The following is a 16,419-nucleotide window of genomic DNA, read 5'->3' as shown; positions in this document are numbered from 1 at the left end:
CGAAAATAAATAAGAGATATTAGAGAAAATATATTCAGATATAACACCTAGGTAACCAAACAAGCAACCAACGAACGAAGCAAGAATAGCGACAAACCACGCAAGAACACCAAGTAATCGAGCAACACTGACTATCAGAGGAGAACAGAATTAGATATTAGCACAAGAAAAGGGACGACAAACCCTAAGTCGTCGCGAGAGAAGATGAGAAGAGTAGAACTCTAAACGGGAGAGGCAGCCGAACCCGAAGTGTCGAGAGGTAAGAAGTTTCGAGAGGCGAATGGAGATTGGGGAGGCCGGTTAGGGATTTTTAGATTATATGATATATTATATATCATATATTATAATTATATAACTTACATTGTATTATTATATAAATATATAATATTTAATAATTAATATTAATATATTATTATTATTAATTTGTTATATATTATAATAGAATTTAATTATATAACATAAGATAATTTTTTTAAAAAAATTTAATTACTTATAATTTATAATATTTAATATAATGAATATTTGTTATGTATTTATTTATTTATTTATTTTCGAGCGCTTAACGCAAATTGACAGCCCTAATCCCAATAGATAAATTTCTCAGCATATTTTCTTGCCTTAATCATATTCTTCCACATTATACTATCAAATACATTCTAATCTCGCTCATATTCCACCAACAAAACTTGTATTTTTATGCAAAACCAGAGCTTTCACTCAATGGAATCAATATCGAAAGACACTTCATCATAACCAACAACAACAAAAGTTCATCATTTTGGTAATCACCTGTTTCACGGAGTGGATGACAATAAGAACACTTGTAATGATTATTGAAAGATTCTAAATATTTTTTTTTCTGAAGGAAAGAATTTATTGTTTTGGCCTTTCTACAAAATACTATCACAAATAATGACACCTGAATTCATTGATAAGATGTCCGTTACTTCTTTTTTCTTGATGAATATCTTCATATTCAATTAATCCACATAGTTTTTCACACATCTTTAAGCAAATGAAGAAATTATAATTGCAAACCAAACCATTCTCAAACAATTAAAGACATGTCTAATTCCCCGACTTATTGCACTATAGCAAAGACTCCCACGAACATAATACCTCATAATCTAATTAAAGACTATTATTCATGTTAATATTAGTATCCTAAGCTCCAAAGTCAAATTGTTTAATGATGCAAGTAATGAGGATATGTTCCACTATCAACTTTAATCCTCTATAATATACATGATGTTGCCTCACTTCTACTTGCTTTGTATCACCAAGGAGTCATTTTAATCAACAAGTGAAATCCTGACTTATCCATGTTCGAGATCTAAAATTATTCATGTCAATATTAGTATCCTAAGCTCCAAAGTCAAATTGCTTAATGATGCAAGTAATGAGGATATGTTCCGCTATCAACTTTAATCCTCTATAATATACATGATGTTGCCTCACTTCTACTTGCTTTGTATCACCAAGGAGTCATTTTAATCAACAAGTGAAATCCTGACTTATCCATGTTCGAGATCTAATCTCACGCATATTTAAAACAGTAGAAAGGGAACCCAATGCAATATTCAACCCATTGGAAGGACCCTGTGTGATGGTTGCCACGGTCAAAATAAAGGCATTATAACTTGAATATTCAGGTTGAAACATACTTAAAACCTAAAAATACTTTAATTAATAACTTCAGGCAATCTATGTCTGTAAAAACTTCATGCAAACATAAGAAAATTTACCTGAAACTCAAAAGATATTTAAATCCTACATAGTCCTCAACTTGAATTTTACTGTGCAAACACTCACGATCATTGCCACCCAAACAAACAAAGATGATAATCTATAAAACTTTTAGCTTAAATTTAAAATACAAACGTCAATATAAACAATGAGATTGTATTCAATCTTTTTTTAATATCATCATATAAGATTCTACCAAATAGCTTTAAATAGATGAAAAATTATAGATGCATTTTTAATACCTTCATGAATTAATATCTTAACCATATAAAAAAAAGAAGAACATTGTACTACAATCTCAATTCACATAGAAAATTATTGTCTAGAGTAGTCCTCATGAATTTTTTTTTCCCCTATGCAAAATTTCCACAAAAAAAGATTTAATCACTTGTACCTTATCACTTATTTGTTAGTGTGCAACATTTAATCAGCACAAATTTAAATAAAAAATCCATTCAATCCAACAGAGTATTACATCAAAAGAAACTCATTTAATTAAACCCAACAATAAGCTGCAGCGTTTTGAAAACGCCGACTCACCGTTTGAAATCTGCGTTTGAGCAGTTTATCTGAAACGTAGTTGATTTTTTACACTAAACGCGGAATGCGGGTTGAATCCCGTGGTTCACGTTTCCAGATAAGTGGCTTATCTGAATAAGCACAAGCTGCCCCCAAACGCACCCTACAACATGCACAGTTTAACCAAGATTGAAACATAAAAAGAAGTCGAGTTCAAGGCTTGTCAAATTCATGTTCCACTAAACCTGCTTTTTCTCCAGCTACAAGTGAACAATCAAAGTCACATGAAACCTACAGAATATATAGAACACAATCTACGGGTGCAATCTATTCAAATGGAGGACAAATTTTTATTTCATTTTCATCATTTTGAACACATCATTATTATCATAACATATCATATACGATACACACAATCTGTACCAGAAAAGACATCCATAAATGGCCAAGCACATCATAAATACCAAAAATATTTAGACAAATTACAAAGACCCAAAGAATGCAAATTGTACATTTTAACTTCATTTCAAAAGTTCTTTACAACACTCCCCAACATCCCTCTCAATGTATATGATTTCTGGTTTTTCATATTCCTAAGGGTAGGAGCATAACTAGACAACGTCTTAAATACATTATGGAAGAAATAATTTACTCAAATTGTTAAAAAAAACATTCACCAAACACTCTAAATAACAGCAGATCATCCCTCTGTTCAATACCAATCATCGTATTCTCTTCGAATCGCGCACAGCAGACATATGCTCCTGTTAAAAAATAAGGAGAAACAAAATTGAATATGTTGCAAAAACTAAGGTCCAACTAATGCCATTAAAGAACCCTTTCATAAGACAATCTTCAAAAACATTACGCTGGAGCTCCTCAAGCAAATTCTTGTTTGATGTTGATTTAATGCATAATGGTATCTACATTATGTTTAATTGAAACATTTAAGTGAATCTGATTCATAATTGATACTTATACTACCAAACAGCATTATTGGCTACTCTTATGATCTATAACGTGGCACAGCTTTTAAGACCAGGTGTTCTGTATACTGAGCATATTTTAATAGTGTATATATATGGGCATGGTGATGTATAAATCACAAATTATGTGGCCCCAAACGGTTATAGATTTGTAGAAGATGAAAATATTTTTTCCTAATATATTAATCATGACAAAATGAAAGAACTAGCTATAATAAATGGAATGAATATTTATATGCATGCCACTCAATTCTTTTTTATTTGCATGTCCAATATATAAACTTTTATTTTTACATATATGCCATCTTAACATGCATGAAAAGATTTACTTTTTAAAAAGTTAAAATAGTGATATTTTTATGTGATATGAAATATTTCAATGGTATAAAGGTAAAATGCAAAATTTAGGTGTTATGTAAATAAAAAACAATTATGGAGCATGTATGTAAATGTCCCTAAATAGAATTACATATGAAGATTAGAGAGCATACCGAAATAAAATCAAAAGCCTTCGTCTCATCTTTTTTCGAGTTGCTCATCATTGCACCATGGCTATGAACTGGATTATTCGATATCTGAAAAATATCAGGGAGTGCTGAAGAAGAGTAACCAGCATCCGTGGCAATGCCAGCAGCATTGATAAAACCAGGATTCGCATTCCCAATATTTTGATAAAGTAATTGCTGCTGAGCAATATACGCTCCCATTGCACCATAGTTCATGGACTGATTAGCAAGAGCTGGATTAAACATAATATTTGGCTGCATATTATATTGCATGGCAGCCATAGAGTAGTAAGCATTTGAACCAGCAATACCCTGAGAAGTCCCATTGGGAGGAAGTTGGCTCTGTTGACTGCTCCCATCTGAATTAGATAGTCCAACCATCAAATCTTGAACATTTTTCGTACCATTGGATTCAACATGCGAAGAGTTGGAACCAAAAAAGTCAAACTCGGGCTTCTTTTCATTGAGAGAAATCTGATTGGATTTTTTATCATCTATTGTCAATCCTGAAAAGATGTCAGTCTGCTTCTTCTCGTTAGTCACATGGAACAAGACATCGGCAAATGGATCATCCTCATTTTCATTTTTGCTGATGCTTACGTCGGAAATAGGGGCACCTTCCAATAAATCCACTAGAGGAGCTGATGTTAAATCACCGATGCCTTGATCAACGAGATTTTTTGAAGGATTTCTGGATTTGTCATCATCTAGACCATCTGTATCGATCAAATCGGGCATATGAACAGTTGGAACTGGCTTGGATTTTCCATCAGTTGAGTCATCCTTGTTTCCAGCAGAAGATTGCTGGTCCCCATCCAGGAGATTTAAGACCTGTACATGGAAAGCCAAAATAAATTTATTTATTCATTCCATTATAGTTCTGATGAGCGAGCTAGATTCAAATAAATTAAAATAAGGATAACAATAAGAAGCCTTATAAATAAGCAAATAGCAAAGCCAACGGTGAAAAGATAAGTGTGATGTTCAGTAAATCACTGCACCTAAAATGATAGTGTAGCAACGATTTGATAACTTCATGGTTGGCAGGAAAGGGAGGGTGAGATTAAAATAGTTGCATTATGCACCCAAGCTTGTTTGACAACTCAAATACCCAAGATCGATGATATAGGATGTTTAAGATGTTAAGTACCCTAATCTTAGCAAGATGATGAAATGAAAGTAGTAGTATAAAATGAATTAAGATTTCCAATTCAAAGCAGCTAATTATGCACATTCAACTTCTTTGGGAATGCTTGAAAATGCTACAATATCAGAATTCAACTACAGGAGCTGCATGGCTAGAATCCTGCATCAATATATTTGGCTTAAGAAATTGAACTAGAAATTTAGCATTTAATATTCATTATATAAAACAAGGCATATTTGTTGAATCTCCTGCAATGTAATTCAAGAATCATCACGAGAATAGAATCCACCATCAATGGAGAACAAAATTCCATCATCAAATATAATTTTAAGAACAATCTATGCTGACTTAACTAGAACATGGCTGGATGCAAATTCAAAATGTCTTATGTATCTAGGGTTGGTTAAGGTCCCCTAAGATTTATTTAAGATGACTAAAGTCAAGTTTATCTAACATAATCTAGAAAAGTAAACAAGGGAGACAAGGAAGGATCTAGGCTGATCATGTAAAACTTGAAGACAAATCAGGCCATGAAAAGCACGATACACATCGTGTTATTCTATCTATGTACACCATTATGTTGTGATTGGATTTAATTTCGATAGCTTTGGCGTAAATTGACACAATTGACATCAACTATAAGTTGTAGTGAAAACTTATTGAGCTTGAGTTTACAAGTTCTGCCACTCATTTCATCTAAAAGCTTATTCCTATACCTAAGTAAACCTGGGCAGAATTTTCCATTCATTATATTTATTTAACTACCACATAGTTAGCCTTACTTTAATTTGCCTCCCTCCCTCCCTCCCTCTCGATCTCAAAAATATATTCACAAACTAATAAACTACAACCTCTTCAATTGCAATTATTAAACTATGCATGATTATTGTGTATGCACATAAGAGATTGGCTTCATAAAAAATGACTGCATGATTCATGTGTAAGCACATATGAGATTGGCTTCATAAAAAATGGCATTGATTTTTGAGATTACCTTCATAAAAAATGACATTGATTTTTCTCTAGGAACACTAATCATATTTGGAATAGTCCAAATAAAATGATCTTAATAAATCAACATTTAAATGTCTAAATAAAGCCTTCAATAGTATTTTCAGTTTATTCTAGCTTAATGCATTCTTAAACACTCACATAGACCCTTTAATGAAACAAGTAGCTGAAAGAAAATGATCTAGAGGCAAACTAGAAGCAGCCACAAGATGTCTAAACATTGCAAGATATTCATTACACAAGAACTACTTTATTTACAGCATCTAAATTGACTATGAAATTAGTCTTAATATGCACTAAAGTGAAGATATTTCTCTTTAGGTCCACACCAACCCATGTTCAATTCATTTCATTACAATACTTCGCCAAAATAATTAAGCGCGGCTCACTAGTTTTGGTTCTGCAACTTCAACTTTTTCAAAATTCATGAGATAGTAATTTTTGAAAAAATTCCTTCAAATTATTGAGCAAGTATGAAAGTTTCCCAAGATGATATCTGCAATTAGTAGTAATATACTTTTAAACATTATCCATCTTATATCATAACTTCCTTGATTTTAATTTTCATTCATTGCATAATCTTTGCTGTGCATCAGACTTACACCATAAAAAGCATCATGCATCAAATGGTATCAAAGATTATTGTCGATCATCATGTGAACTAGAACTATTACACAAAAAATCATTTTCATTGCACGTAAACTTGAAAATAATGATAATTTAGCAATTGCTAAATCCAAGTTTATACCGCAATGAAAATCCTAATTGTAATAAAGTTAACAAAAATTAAGACCTTTCAGCACCAAAATAAATAGAACAAATTCACTAAGTAGAAAAAAATACAAGCCACACGTTAGCACAAGCAAATTATTTCAACCAGAATTTAACTATTGCACTTGCACAATACTTTGGAATCTCATATCCTGCAAACACTCACAAGATTAAAACATAGAAAGAATAAATTTTATTAATCAAAAACAATATTCCATGCCTTCGTATTTGGCATATACAGACAACTCATATCCCAAAGTTATCTGCCCCTACAATTCTACCGAAAATCTTCCATTTTGAAAACTATTACTTGGTCAACACAGGGTCAGCCAAACACAACTAAATATGTTCTAAATCTAGTGTAATTCAAAACCATCAACGAAAATACTTCCATAAGCATAGCAAAGACACCACAAACCAAAATAGAACCGAAGAGAAGAGTTGTGACAACTCTAAAAGCATACTATACGAATCATTACAAAGCAGCAAACCACGTTTATATTATTGTTTAAAAATAAATAAAATTTAAAAATAAAAATAAAAACAAAGCTACAAACCACACTAGCTACAAAAATTGCAACTGACTACAATATCAAATCAACAAAAGTCGCAAAGCCTTCCTAGATCAAAGAATTGAAGGCAAGCACAACAACCCAACAATATGAGCGTACAAATAAAATGAGTATTCTCTTCTTTAGTATCTATAACCTAATAAAATTTTGAAATCAAAGTAACTTTATCGACAGCAATCTATAACATAAGAATTACATATAGATCAGGTTTCATCAATTCATGTAATGATTTAATCATCCATCATGCACATGCAAATTACAAGGACTATTAGATGACATAGGGATGTGACTTTATAAGTCTAGGTTTAACCTTGAATTTTGCCAATCCAAATCATCCAATACATACAAGATATCATCAAGAACGCAAGTATACAATTCTAAGCCATTTAAAAGACTAGAATTTGGGTTCACTAGTAAAGTTTGAGTCTGACCCAAACACAATTCAACAAAAATTTACTCAATCAGGTACCAACAAATTTATTTAAAAAAATCAGCAATCCCAACTCAACCAAAACGACAAAAAACATTAAAATTGTTACAGGTTATAATCAAATCGACCAAAAATGAACATGGTAACACGATTTGGAAGCACAAGTCAAATAATTAAAAATAAAAAATTTTATATTTACATGAGTTTTTTTTAAAATAATGAATTAAACAGCTAAGTCGTCATTTTTTGGGACCCAAACCAAAGCTGGCAAGACCTAAACCATACCCATCTTTTTTTGAGTAACTTATGCAAACTTGAACCTCACCCAAATATTATATAGGATAGTCCAAACTATAATTTTCATGTTGGTTTCAAGTCAGGCCCGATATTGACAGCCCTACAAAAGACTTTAAACCTTAAAATCACAATTATCTTATCAAACACAGTTGAAGCCTTTTGTCTTTAAATTTTTAATACAGCTGATTGATGATCAAATGAACTTAAAATTTTTGCAATCTCGCACGCAAATAACTTTAGTGATGTTAAGAGGAGTTACAATTTTGAACTTACACTTGAGGTCATAATATCAAAACTAAATACTCTGGACAGTGGCATTCCCCTCTTCTGAAAAAAACAGTCCCTCTTATGAAAAAAACAGTCCCTCCTATGAAAAAACAGTCCCTCCTATGAAAAAAACAGTCCCTCCTATGAAAAAAACAGAAGCTTTGCACAGATAGCATCATAAAAATTTTTTTTTCCATCAGATGTAATGGACTTAAGTACTTAGATTCTCCCACTTATAGGTAACCATTTGCAAAAAAAAAAACAAGTGAATAATCTACTATCCCAAAACAATGCGCAAACATTGAAATTCAAATTAAAAAAAAAAAAGTAAAAATAACGAAGTTCAAATTCTAAAAAATAAAATTAAATACATGAAGTAAAGAGAAAAAAGAAGAGAAACACTAGATACGGATGATCATATCACCCATTATGGTTATTACTTTGTTTGCCTTCTCCCTCAGTGAAGCTTGAGGTAATTCGCAGCATTTAACCACAGTATCGTTGTTTTCACTGAAATAAGATTCAATAATAGAACAATAATCATCATCTTGTTTCTTCAAAATTGATTCCAGGACACAGATTGCCTTCATTCGGACCTAGAAATCAAGAAGAAAAAATATATATATATATTTAGCAAAGCTATTTATAGTTATGGTGCATTACGGTATATAATATTACTTCAGAAAATACTTGTAAGAAACCCCAAACATAGTAATAAATGAATAGTAAATACAGCAAAACAGTGTAACATTTTTATGAAGTTGAAAAGGCATTAAAACGAAGCTGGCTAGCAGTATTCTCACAATCAAGATGCTTAATACCATGTTCTCAACATGAAAATTCTCAACTTTAAACCACCAGAAACCATTCCAAGAAAAAACATAAAGATATTTCCTCAGTAACTTTCTATGTCCACCAATTTTTATCAATAGAAGTTCCCATGCTTACTTCAAACGTTTTGAAGTATTAGTCCTGGAAAAGAACATAATCCCTAAAAGATATTCGATCATACACCTTTCATTTCGAAGATGAGGATAAATTTCTTTGAAAATGGTATTGTCGTTACAAAATGAGAACTTCTAAGAAAGATGCTAATATGAATATGAAGAAGTAAATTAAATCGGATCATTAAGCTTTGCAAGATGCTTCAATTAGTTCCATTGTTATTGAAAGCATTAATATAGGCTCAAAAGTTTTCTTCTATATAGCAAATGAGTTCAATCCACGATAACATAAATTATCCAAAGGGCACTGCTATAAATGTCCACGTTTTTTTCTTCTAATGCTTGTGTTTTCATCAATGGAATGAAAAGCAATGAAAGGTGCAACAGTGAATACATAGGTGGCAAGATCTTCAAGGAGCCCTTCAACGCTTGCATTGTAGATGAAGTTATAAACAAGCAGAAGAAAGGGATATGATATGAGCCTTTGAGTTGATAAGAAACAAACACGAAAATACAGATTTGACCTAGTTGTTTCCCAATACTACTGTTCCTTGATCCATGGTTTGATCAATATTAAGCTAAACTGCTAATTATTAGTAATAAACTTAGTCATTTATCTAAGAAAGGTTATGGGGTCGAATAAGCTCTCAACTAATTTAATCTTTCAAAAAAATTAATTTGATATCATAAGGTTCCAGAGCTTCAAGAGAATATCTTATTCTTTACAAGTAGAAGAAATATGCTCCAAAATAGGGTGGGAAAAACCGGAACTTTCAGTCTGTTCAAGGCAAAAAAATGAAGAATGCTATACTGCCCAAAAAATACCAAAAAGCAAGAGATTTTAGTGGGGCCAAGCCTAAGTGCCCCAACAAAAAAAGGTGGTTGGCACGTATCCACTTAGTCTTGGAGCAGAAGTTCCAATAAAACCTCAAACTTTTAGTTTTTTTTTTATTATTTTATTATTTTTTTTTATTTTTTTTTATTTTTTTTATTTTTGAGTAAAACGCAAATCTTTAAAAAAGGAAAAAGATGCTTAAACTTATCTGTGGGGCAATGAATTGAAGCTGCTCCTTAGTCATCATATGCAGGCCAGTAGGGCAACTGAATGATCCAAAACTATTTTTTCATTAGCTATTTGTTTCGATAGGGCTTAGATTTATTAATAGAGACAAACAGGCCTAATTTAATCTACAGACATTGGAAATATGGACTATTAAGATGGGCCTAAGGTAAATATAGGAAACAATGAGTCCATCATAACAAATAAAGAGTGCAAGACGTCTTAGATTTTTTGTGAGATGAGGAATGAATCTTCAAATTGACAAGAGGCCTAATTCTTCAAATTTGTAACATCTACATTAGTTATTTTTATCTAATTGTTTGTAATTGATTTTGTGTGGGATTATTATTTGGTCAAATTCATTACATTTGAATTTTCATTTCTTATGGTGGAAATAACAAATTGCTAAAAAGATTTTGTTCATTTTAATTCTACATGTGTAATTAATAACTTAGTATATGGAAAAATTTTAGTGATGACTGATTCAAATTCAAGAAAAAAAATCTAACTTGAAAATATACAAAGTTGAAATCTTCTCACAATGTATTTATTTTGATAAAGAGACAAATGAAGTTATATCCCGAGCTAAGAAGCACCTTATAAGTCATCCTGATGCGTCTAAAAAATTAATGTTAATAAGTGTAAGAAAGTATCTTCAGATATAAGAGACAAGTTATTTGTATATCAAAGAGTAAGAAAAATAATCAAAAAAGAATGATTGATATTTCTGAAATATCAAAATATTCAACCACCCTTGCACGATTGTAAGAAAGCACCTGAATAATCTGATGCTGAAATCAATAATGCAGCTACAAAGAGGAGTTCTATTTAACGAACCCAAAAAAAGTAAATAAAAAGGATATGAAAACAATAAAAAATTTAAAAAAATATAGATAAAAGGTATTGGAGATAAAACAGTACAATATATAACTAGATGATTCGATCAAATTGAAATCTCTTTCAATGCAGTTAAATTGGAGAGTTTTGATCACATGGTGGATCCAATTGCACATTGTGAACCAGACCTTTGACCACTATTCTATCAGGAATTGAGAATTCCTCTACTTTAAAAAGAAATTGCAAGCAACTATGAAGGATGTGGACGAACTGTCTAGAATCACAGGAATATGATTTACCTAGTAACCACTTCCGGTCTATCACGTGTCAATGTCGGAATGTGGAATGATCTAGAAAGTTCATTCCTAATCCTATTTATCCCTTCCAACATCCACACAACACAAAATTGCATCCTGCCCATACGGTTGTCATCATGTAACAACAATAGGAAGGTACTGAAGTGTGAGCTCAGAGTAGCCTCCTTATCAGGTTCTCAATTTCTAACCTTCTGAACATTAATAAATTTGACCTGCTTATGAGCAATTGACTACCGTGTTTTTCTGGACTCACTAACAGCAGGTCGCCATTTGAAAACTCAACAGAAGAATTATGTTTCATAGATGAGTTTCAACAACTGTAAACGATTCACATAAACTCCATTCAACAACAAATCAGTTGAAGCTTTCCTGAATTAAGATCCATAACAGAGAATAACTCCACTTCAATTACAAGTTCTAACTCCCGAATCTAGTTGCTAATAAAAAAAAAAAAAGAAGAACATGACCGATATGAATTATTGATCAAGAATCTTATCAGCGCCGGGTGTCTATTTTCTTTATTTGCATATCTTCTTGATGCACAATTGTTGTTTTGTTCCTGGATGATTAACTACCTAAGAAACTTAAAAATTATAGATTCGCAGCAGTGTTACCAACAAGTGGAAACAGCCACCTATAACAAGAAATTGGAAAGTTGTTTTCAGCCTAAATATGCATTGACAGCTTCCTCCAGCTTAATCCAAGGACTGTAGTAACAACATCAATAATTTGTAATCAATTAGGACCAAAAACTGATTTTTAGGTGGACTTTTTGCATGTAATTATTGAAAGCAGGCTACTTTAAATCAAATTCAAGAATTGTTCAAATTAGCAGAGATAATTTTTATGGTCATTTCGTTATTTGTTACTATTAATCTCTTTTAACGTGAATCCCATTCATGTTATTGCTTTTGCCTGCCAGTCTGGTATCACAATATCCACTCTTTTTTATAGGATAATCCATCACATAAAACCAGAAAATAGCAGTAGAAAACCTCGTTGGTTGAAAAAAAAAAAAAGAAAAGGTTTAACCATAAAAATAAGAAAACCTCGTTGGTTGAAAAAAAAAAAAGAAAAGGTTTAACCATAAAAATAAAATGAATGGATTAAGAAGAAAAGAATAACCTAACGGAAAGGGAAGAAAGAGCCAACGTTAACTCTTCCTTTCTTCTAGTTCTTATTTATATCGTTGCTCCATGTAAAAGAATATATATAACTCCAATATCTTTTTCCATAGGTTCAAGTGCATCTTACCATTTTAGTTCTTCTTTCTTGTTTTTTTAATTACTTAGCAATGAACTTTCTAATCCATTTATGTTACTAATATATGCTCCTCAACAACACATAACACAAATATGAGCAGGTTCAAAGTGGAATTAAATTGAGATGCAAACATGATAGATACTAATATAAATAGCTTCCATTTCAAAAAGAAACATAAGTAATGAAGAAAGAAATTATACAGTAGTAAAATATGCACAAAAAAGCAAATTTCTGCTTACTACTTTTCACTTGATGCTCTCTCATTCTTTTACTCTAAGTTTGAACTAGATGAGAACATTAGGTTAAAATTTGAATTTATTTTGCATATATAAATGAAATTATATTAGTTGAAATGTTTTACAAATGATTTTCATTTTAAACTTGAAAGAGGATGAAGGAATCCTTTGTTTACTCCAATTATATAAGTAAATGCACCAATAATAACCTGATAAAATAACAACACATCCAAAATCTTCTTCAGACTCCTCGGGACCATTAGTATTAAATATAAAAAAGCATATGCATGTTAAGAAACAAACTGCACAGTAGTTAAATATGTAAAAAATTCTAGAAAGCACAAGAAGCAAATTTTTGTGTACTACTTAGTTTTCACGTTCTTTTACTCTAAGTTCGAACTATTTTAGAACAAATACACCTGAACTACTTTTGTGTATATGCACAAGATTATATTAGCCACAACGCTTTCATAAATGCTTTTCCTTCTAGAATGGGATGAGAGAATCCTCCGTTTGCTCCATTTATAGAAGTACATGCACCAAAGAAATATGACAAGAAACACAACATATCCAATAAATCTTCCTCTGACTCCTCATCTTTAACTATATGAAAGCATATCCATGATATCTAGAATAAAAAAAGTGCTTTAACACCAAATTTTCAATGTAACAGCATGAAAATAAACAGAAAGATGTAAATCAAAAACCATCATAATAATCGCAGTAACTTACCTGCCATAAATGAGATTGAAGCTTCACTTCAATTGCACGGGACATAGCAAGTGGGTCCAATTTTGATGCTTCTGTGAGAAAGGCCTGGAGAGCATCCCGAGTAGGTTGCAGCCGTACGCCTCCTGAAGTCACAATTGTCTCTAAAAGCCTCTCCTCATGACTCCTAACCACAGCGTGACCAGAATTCTCCCCATTAACTGATGTACTTATCACGCTATTTCTTGAATCGAGATTCCAACTACTGGAAGATGCACTCCTTGATGATCCAGATGATTGCCATGTTTCACCATGATGCTCATTTACTGGTTCATATATATCCCTGCTATCTATTTCTGTGGTTAGAGACCTCCTCAGATTGGGGCTCCGGTAAGTCCCACTATCATTTTTTTTCAATGAATGGGAAACAGCGAGGGATGTTATTCCTTGAATGATAGAAGCACTTCCAAGGCCCACAACTTCACTGAGAAAAGACTTCTTCTCTTCCACTGGCATCTCATAATTCGTATTACCAAAGCCTTCAATACGCTTATTGATGCTTTCAACTGGAGCTGTTGCTTTATTATCATCAGAAGTAAAGAGAGCAGAAACAGTTTCCTGAGCTGTATCACGAACAGATTTGTTAAGAGCATCCCCTTTCAAAGGATCCAAATTTCCCTTGTAATGAATTAGTTGGCGCAAAGCAGCTGAATTCCGTTGCATTTCCCTCCTGAATTCTGCTCCAGATTTACCCACAGCACACTTGATAAGTCTTAGAGCCTGTTATCAGTTCAATGGAATCAATGGAAACAACATCAAAATGCTTCAAAGAAACTGCAATATTTAGGTCTTGTTAATATTATTCCACACTATATAAGATATCAAATGGGCCCAAGTTTATTCAAAGGATTCACAAACAAATCTACAAAAAGTTGATAAAAAAGAGAAATTTAACCCTAAGCAGAATGCAAGTTTATCATATGAATGCTATCCTAATTCAACCAACTGCCAGAAGCAATGATAATGAAAGCAAATAATAGTGTCAATCTCCGCATACAAAGGCAGGCCCTAAAGATACAATTTCGTGCATTATTTCAATTTTGAAGAGTATATAGTTTCCAGCTAGGGTACTAATCAGGTACTTCATGATTTACAACGCATCACTGATACTGATAACAAACAACAGGCACAAGAAAACACAAATTCCAATAACACAGCTACTGATGCATTCAGACTTCTAAATCGGTTTAAAATGCATACCTTCTGCTTCACAACTGGACTCTTATGATCAAGCCGCTTAAGAATGAATTCCGAAACCTCCTTAACGATGCTCGGATGAGAAGTCCGCAGAAGCTCACAGATCTCCTCGACTTTATAGACGGGCGCAACCTTCTCCTCATCCGCAGTCACTCCATCTATCATGCGAGACCTCCAATAAGATTCTACAGCCCTTCGGCTCGCATCCATCGTCCCCCAATCCAGAAAAAAATTCCAAACCCTAATAATTCCAAGGACAATCAGTCCCCAATCTCGAAAAGACCGCCCAAATGAATCGGCAACTCAGAATACGAGAGCTTAGAACAAACCCCAATACAAACCGATCTATTGTGATGACCAGTTCAGAAACGAGAAATCTCTTAGGACTTCAAAGCATACCTAAAATCTTGTATTGAATGCCGAAAGAGAACTGCGAGGCGAGGCGAGGCGAGGCGAGGGATTGAGATTCGGGTGCTCCTTCCAGGCACGGATCGAACACGAGGTTGTCTGCTGAAGGAGAGAGACGCAGTAGATTGATTGGTCTTTTCTTTTTCTTTTTCTTTTTTTACTCTCTTGTTTGGGCGTTTACATTAATACCACTCAATTCCTATATATTTACATTCTTACCTCCTCAATTTTCTTTTTTATATTTATATCAGCTACGTAAAGCTTGAGCAAATCCAAATTTTGTTGAAATTAAGTTTGGGTTTGAATTTAATTTGCTCATTTTCATGAGCCAAAAAAAATGTAATTAATTATTTTATTATTATTAAATTAAAAATAATAATTATTTTTATGAATATAATCCGAAATTCTGACGGTCCATTTTTTCGATGCATTGGAGAGTTTATTTTTAACTTTTTTTAAGACGGAAAAATTCCCTCCTTTCCGATGTAGGACAAAAGATAAATGGAATTATGTGCGATATCTGCGATCCCCCTCCACATTTTTAGCACGTGCATAGCAACCGCAAGGCCAACTCTCCCCTTAATCCAACTTACATAAAAACGCGACAAATCCTATGTATTTACACATTTAACACCCATTACGGAATGAGGGAGCGCAGGCGCCAGCCAAATTTGAGGAATATTTACAAGCATACCACCGAATCCTATGTATTTATATATCCGCATACAAAAAAATATTCTTATTTAATTATTTCGAGTGAAAATAATAGAACATTCATGAACAAACATTTGTGCATGTTCGGCGCATTTATAAATCGAGCTAAGAAAATTGTTCACATTCAGCTCGTTTGCTTAACGAACAATCGAACACGAGTTATTTAATGAGGCGAACACGTGTTGATAGCAGATGATGAGTTGTGATAGCACTAGTCTCAGGGATTGTGCATTGAACTTGAATCTCTAGCAAGGTTGAAAAAAATGGCTTAGATGATGTTTCTAGGATTACAGTGTTTTAAGAGAGAGAGAGAGAGAGGCACTGCGAGAGAATATCCTGGATCCTCCTTCTCTCATATTAAATGCACTTTTATAATTAAAAATTTAGTAGAAAATACATTTAGTACATTATGAAATTCATTCA

At 32.6% G+C, this 16,419-nt stretch overlaps 1 protein-coding gene across 1 annotated transcript; it reads right to left on the bottom strand.

The window, feature by feature from the left end:
- Positions 1 to 2,713: 2,713 nt before the first annotated feature.
- Positions 2,714 to 15,426, bottom strand: LOC110031445 (VHS domain-containing protein At3g16270). The gene is made up of 6 exons (XM_020734633.1): positions 15,274 to 15,426; positions 14,878 to 15,115; positions 13,642 to 14,397; positions 8,693 to 8,848; positions 3,743 to 4,588; positions 2,714 to 3,029 (listed from the first exon to the last, which is right to left on the bottom strand). The coding sequence occupies exons 2-6, from the start codon at positions 15,082 to 15,084 to the stop codon at positions 2,988 to 2,990; spliced, it is 2,007 nt and encodes a 668-aa protein (XP_020590292.1). The 5' UTR covers positions 15,085 to 15,115; positions 15,274 to 15,426; the 3' UTR covers positions 2,714 to 2,987.
- Between the last annotated feature and the right edge of the window lie 993 nt (positions 15,427 to 16,419).

This window comes from Phalaenopsis equestris, unplaced genomic scaffold (assembly GCF_001263595.1).
Source record: "Phalaenopsis equestris unplaced genomic scaffold, ASM126359v1 Scaffold000819, whole genome shotgun sequence".
In the NCBI taxonomy this organism is placed as follows: Eukaryota; Viridiplantae; Streptophyta; class Magnoliopsida; order Asparagales; family Orchidaceae; genus Phalaenopsis; species Phalaenopsis equestris.
The sequence above is the reverse complement of the archived record's forward strand: the minus strand, read 5'-3'. Positions and strand labels throughout refer to the sequence as shown.

Bases quoted from the DNA above. Each gene is read 5' to 3' on its own strand.
- LOC110031445 (XM_020734633.1), bottom strand. From the start codon at position 15,084: ATGGATGCGAGCCGAAGGGCTGTAGAATCTTATTGGAGGTCTCGCATG. The intron at 14,398-14,877 runs GTATGCATTTTA...AACTGATAACAG, and splicing joins GTCCAGTTGTGAAGCAGAAG to GCTCTAAGACTTATCAAGTG. The intron at 4,589-8,692 runs GTAATAACCATA...TTCCATGTACAG, and splicing joins TGAGGGAGAAGGCAAACAAA to GTCTTAAATCTCCTGGATGG.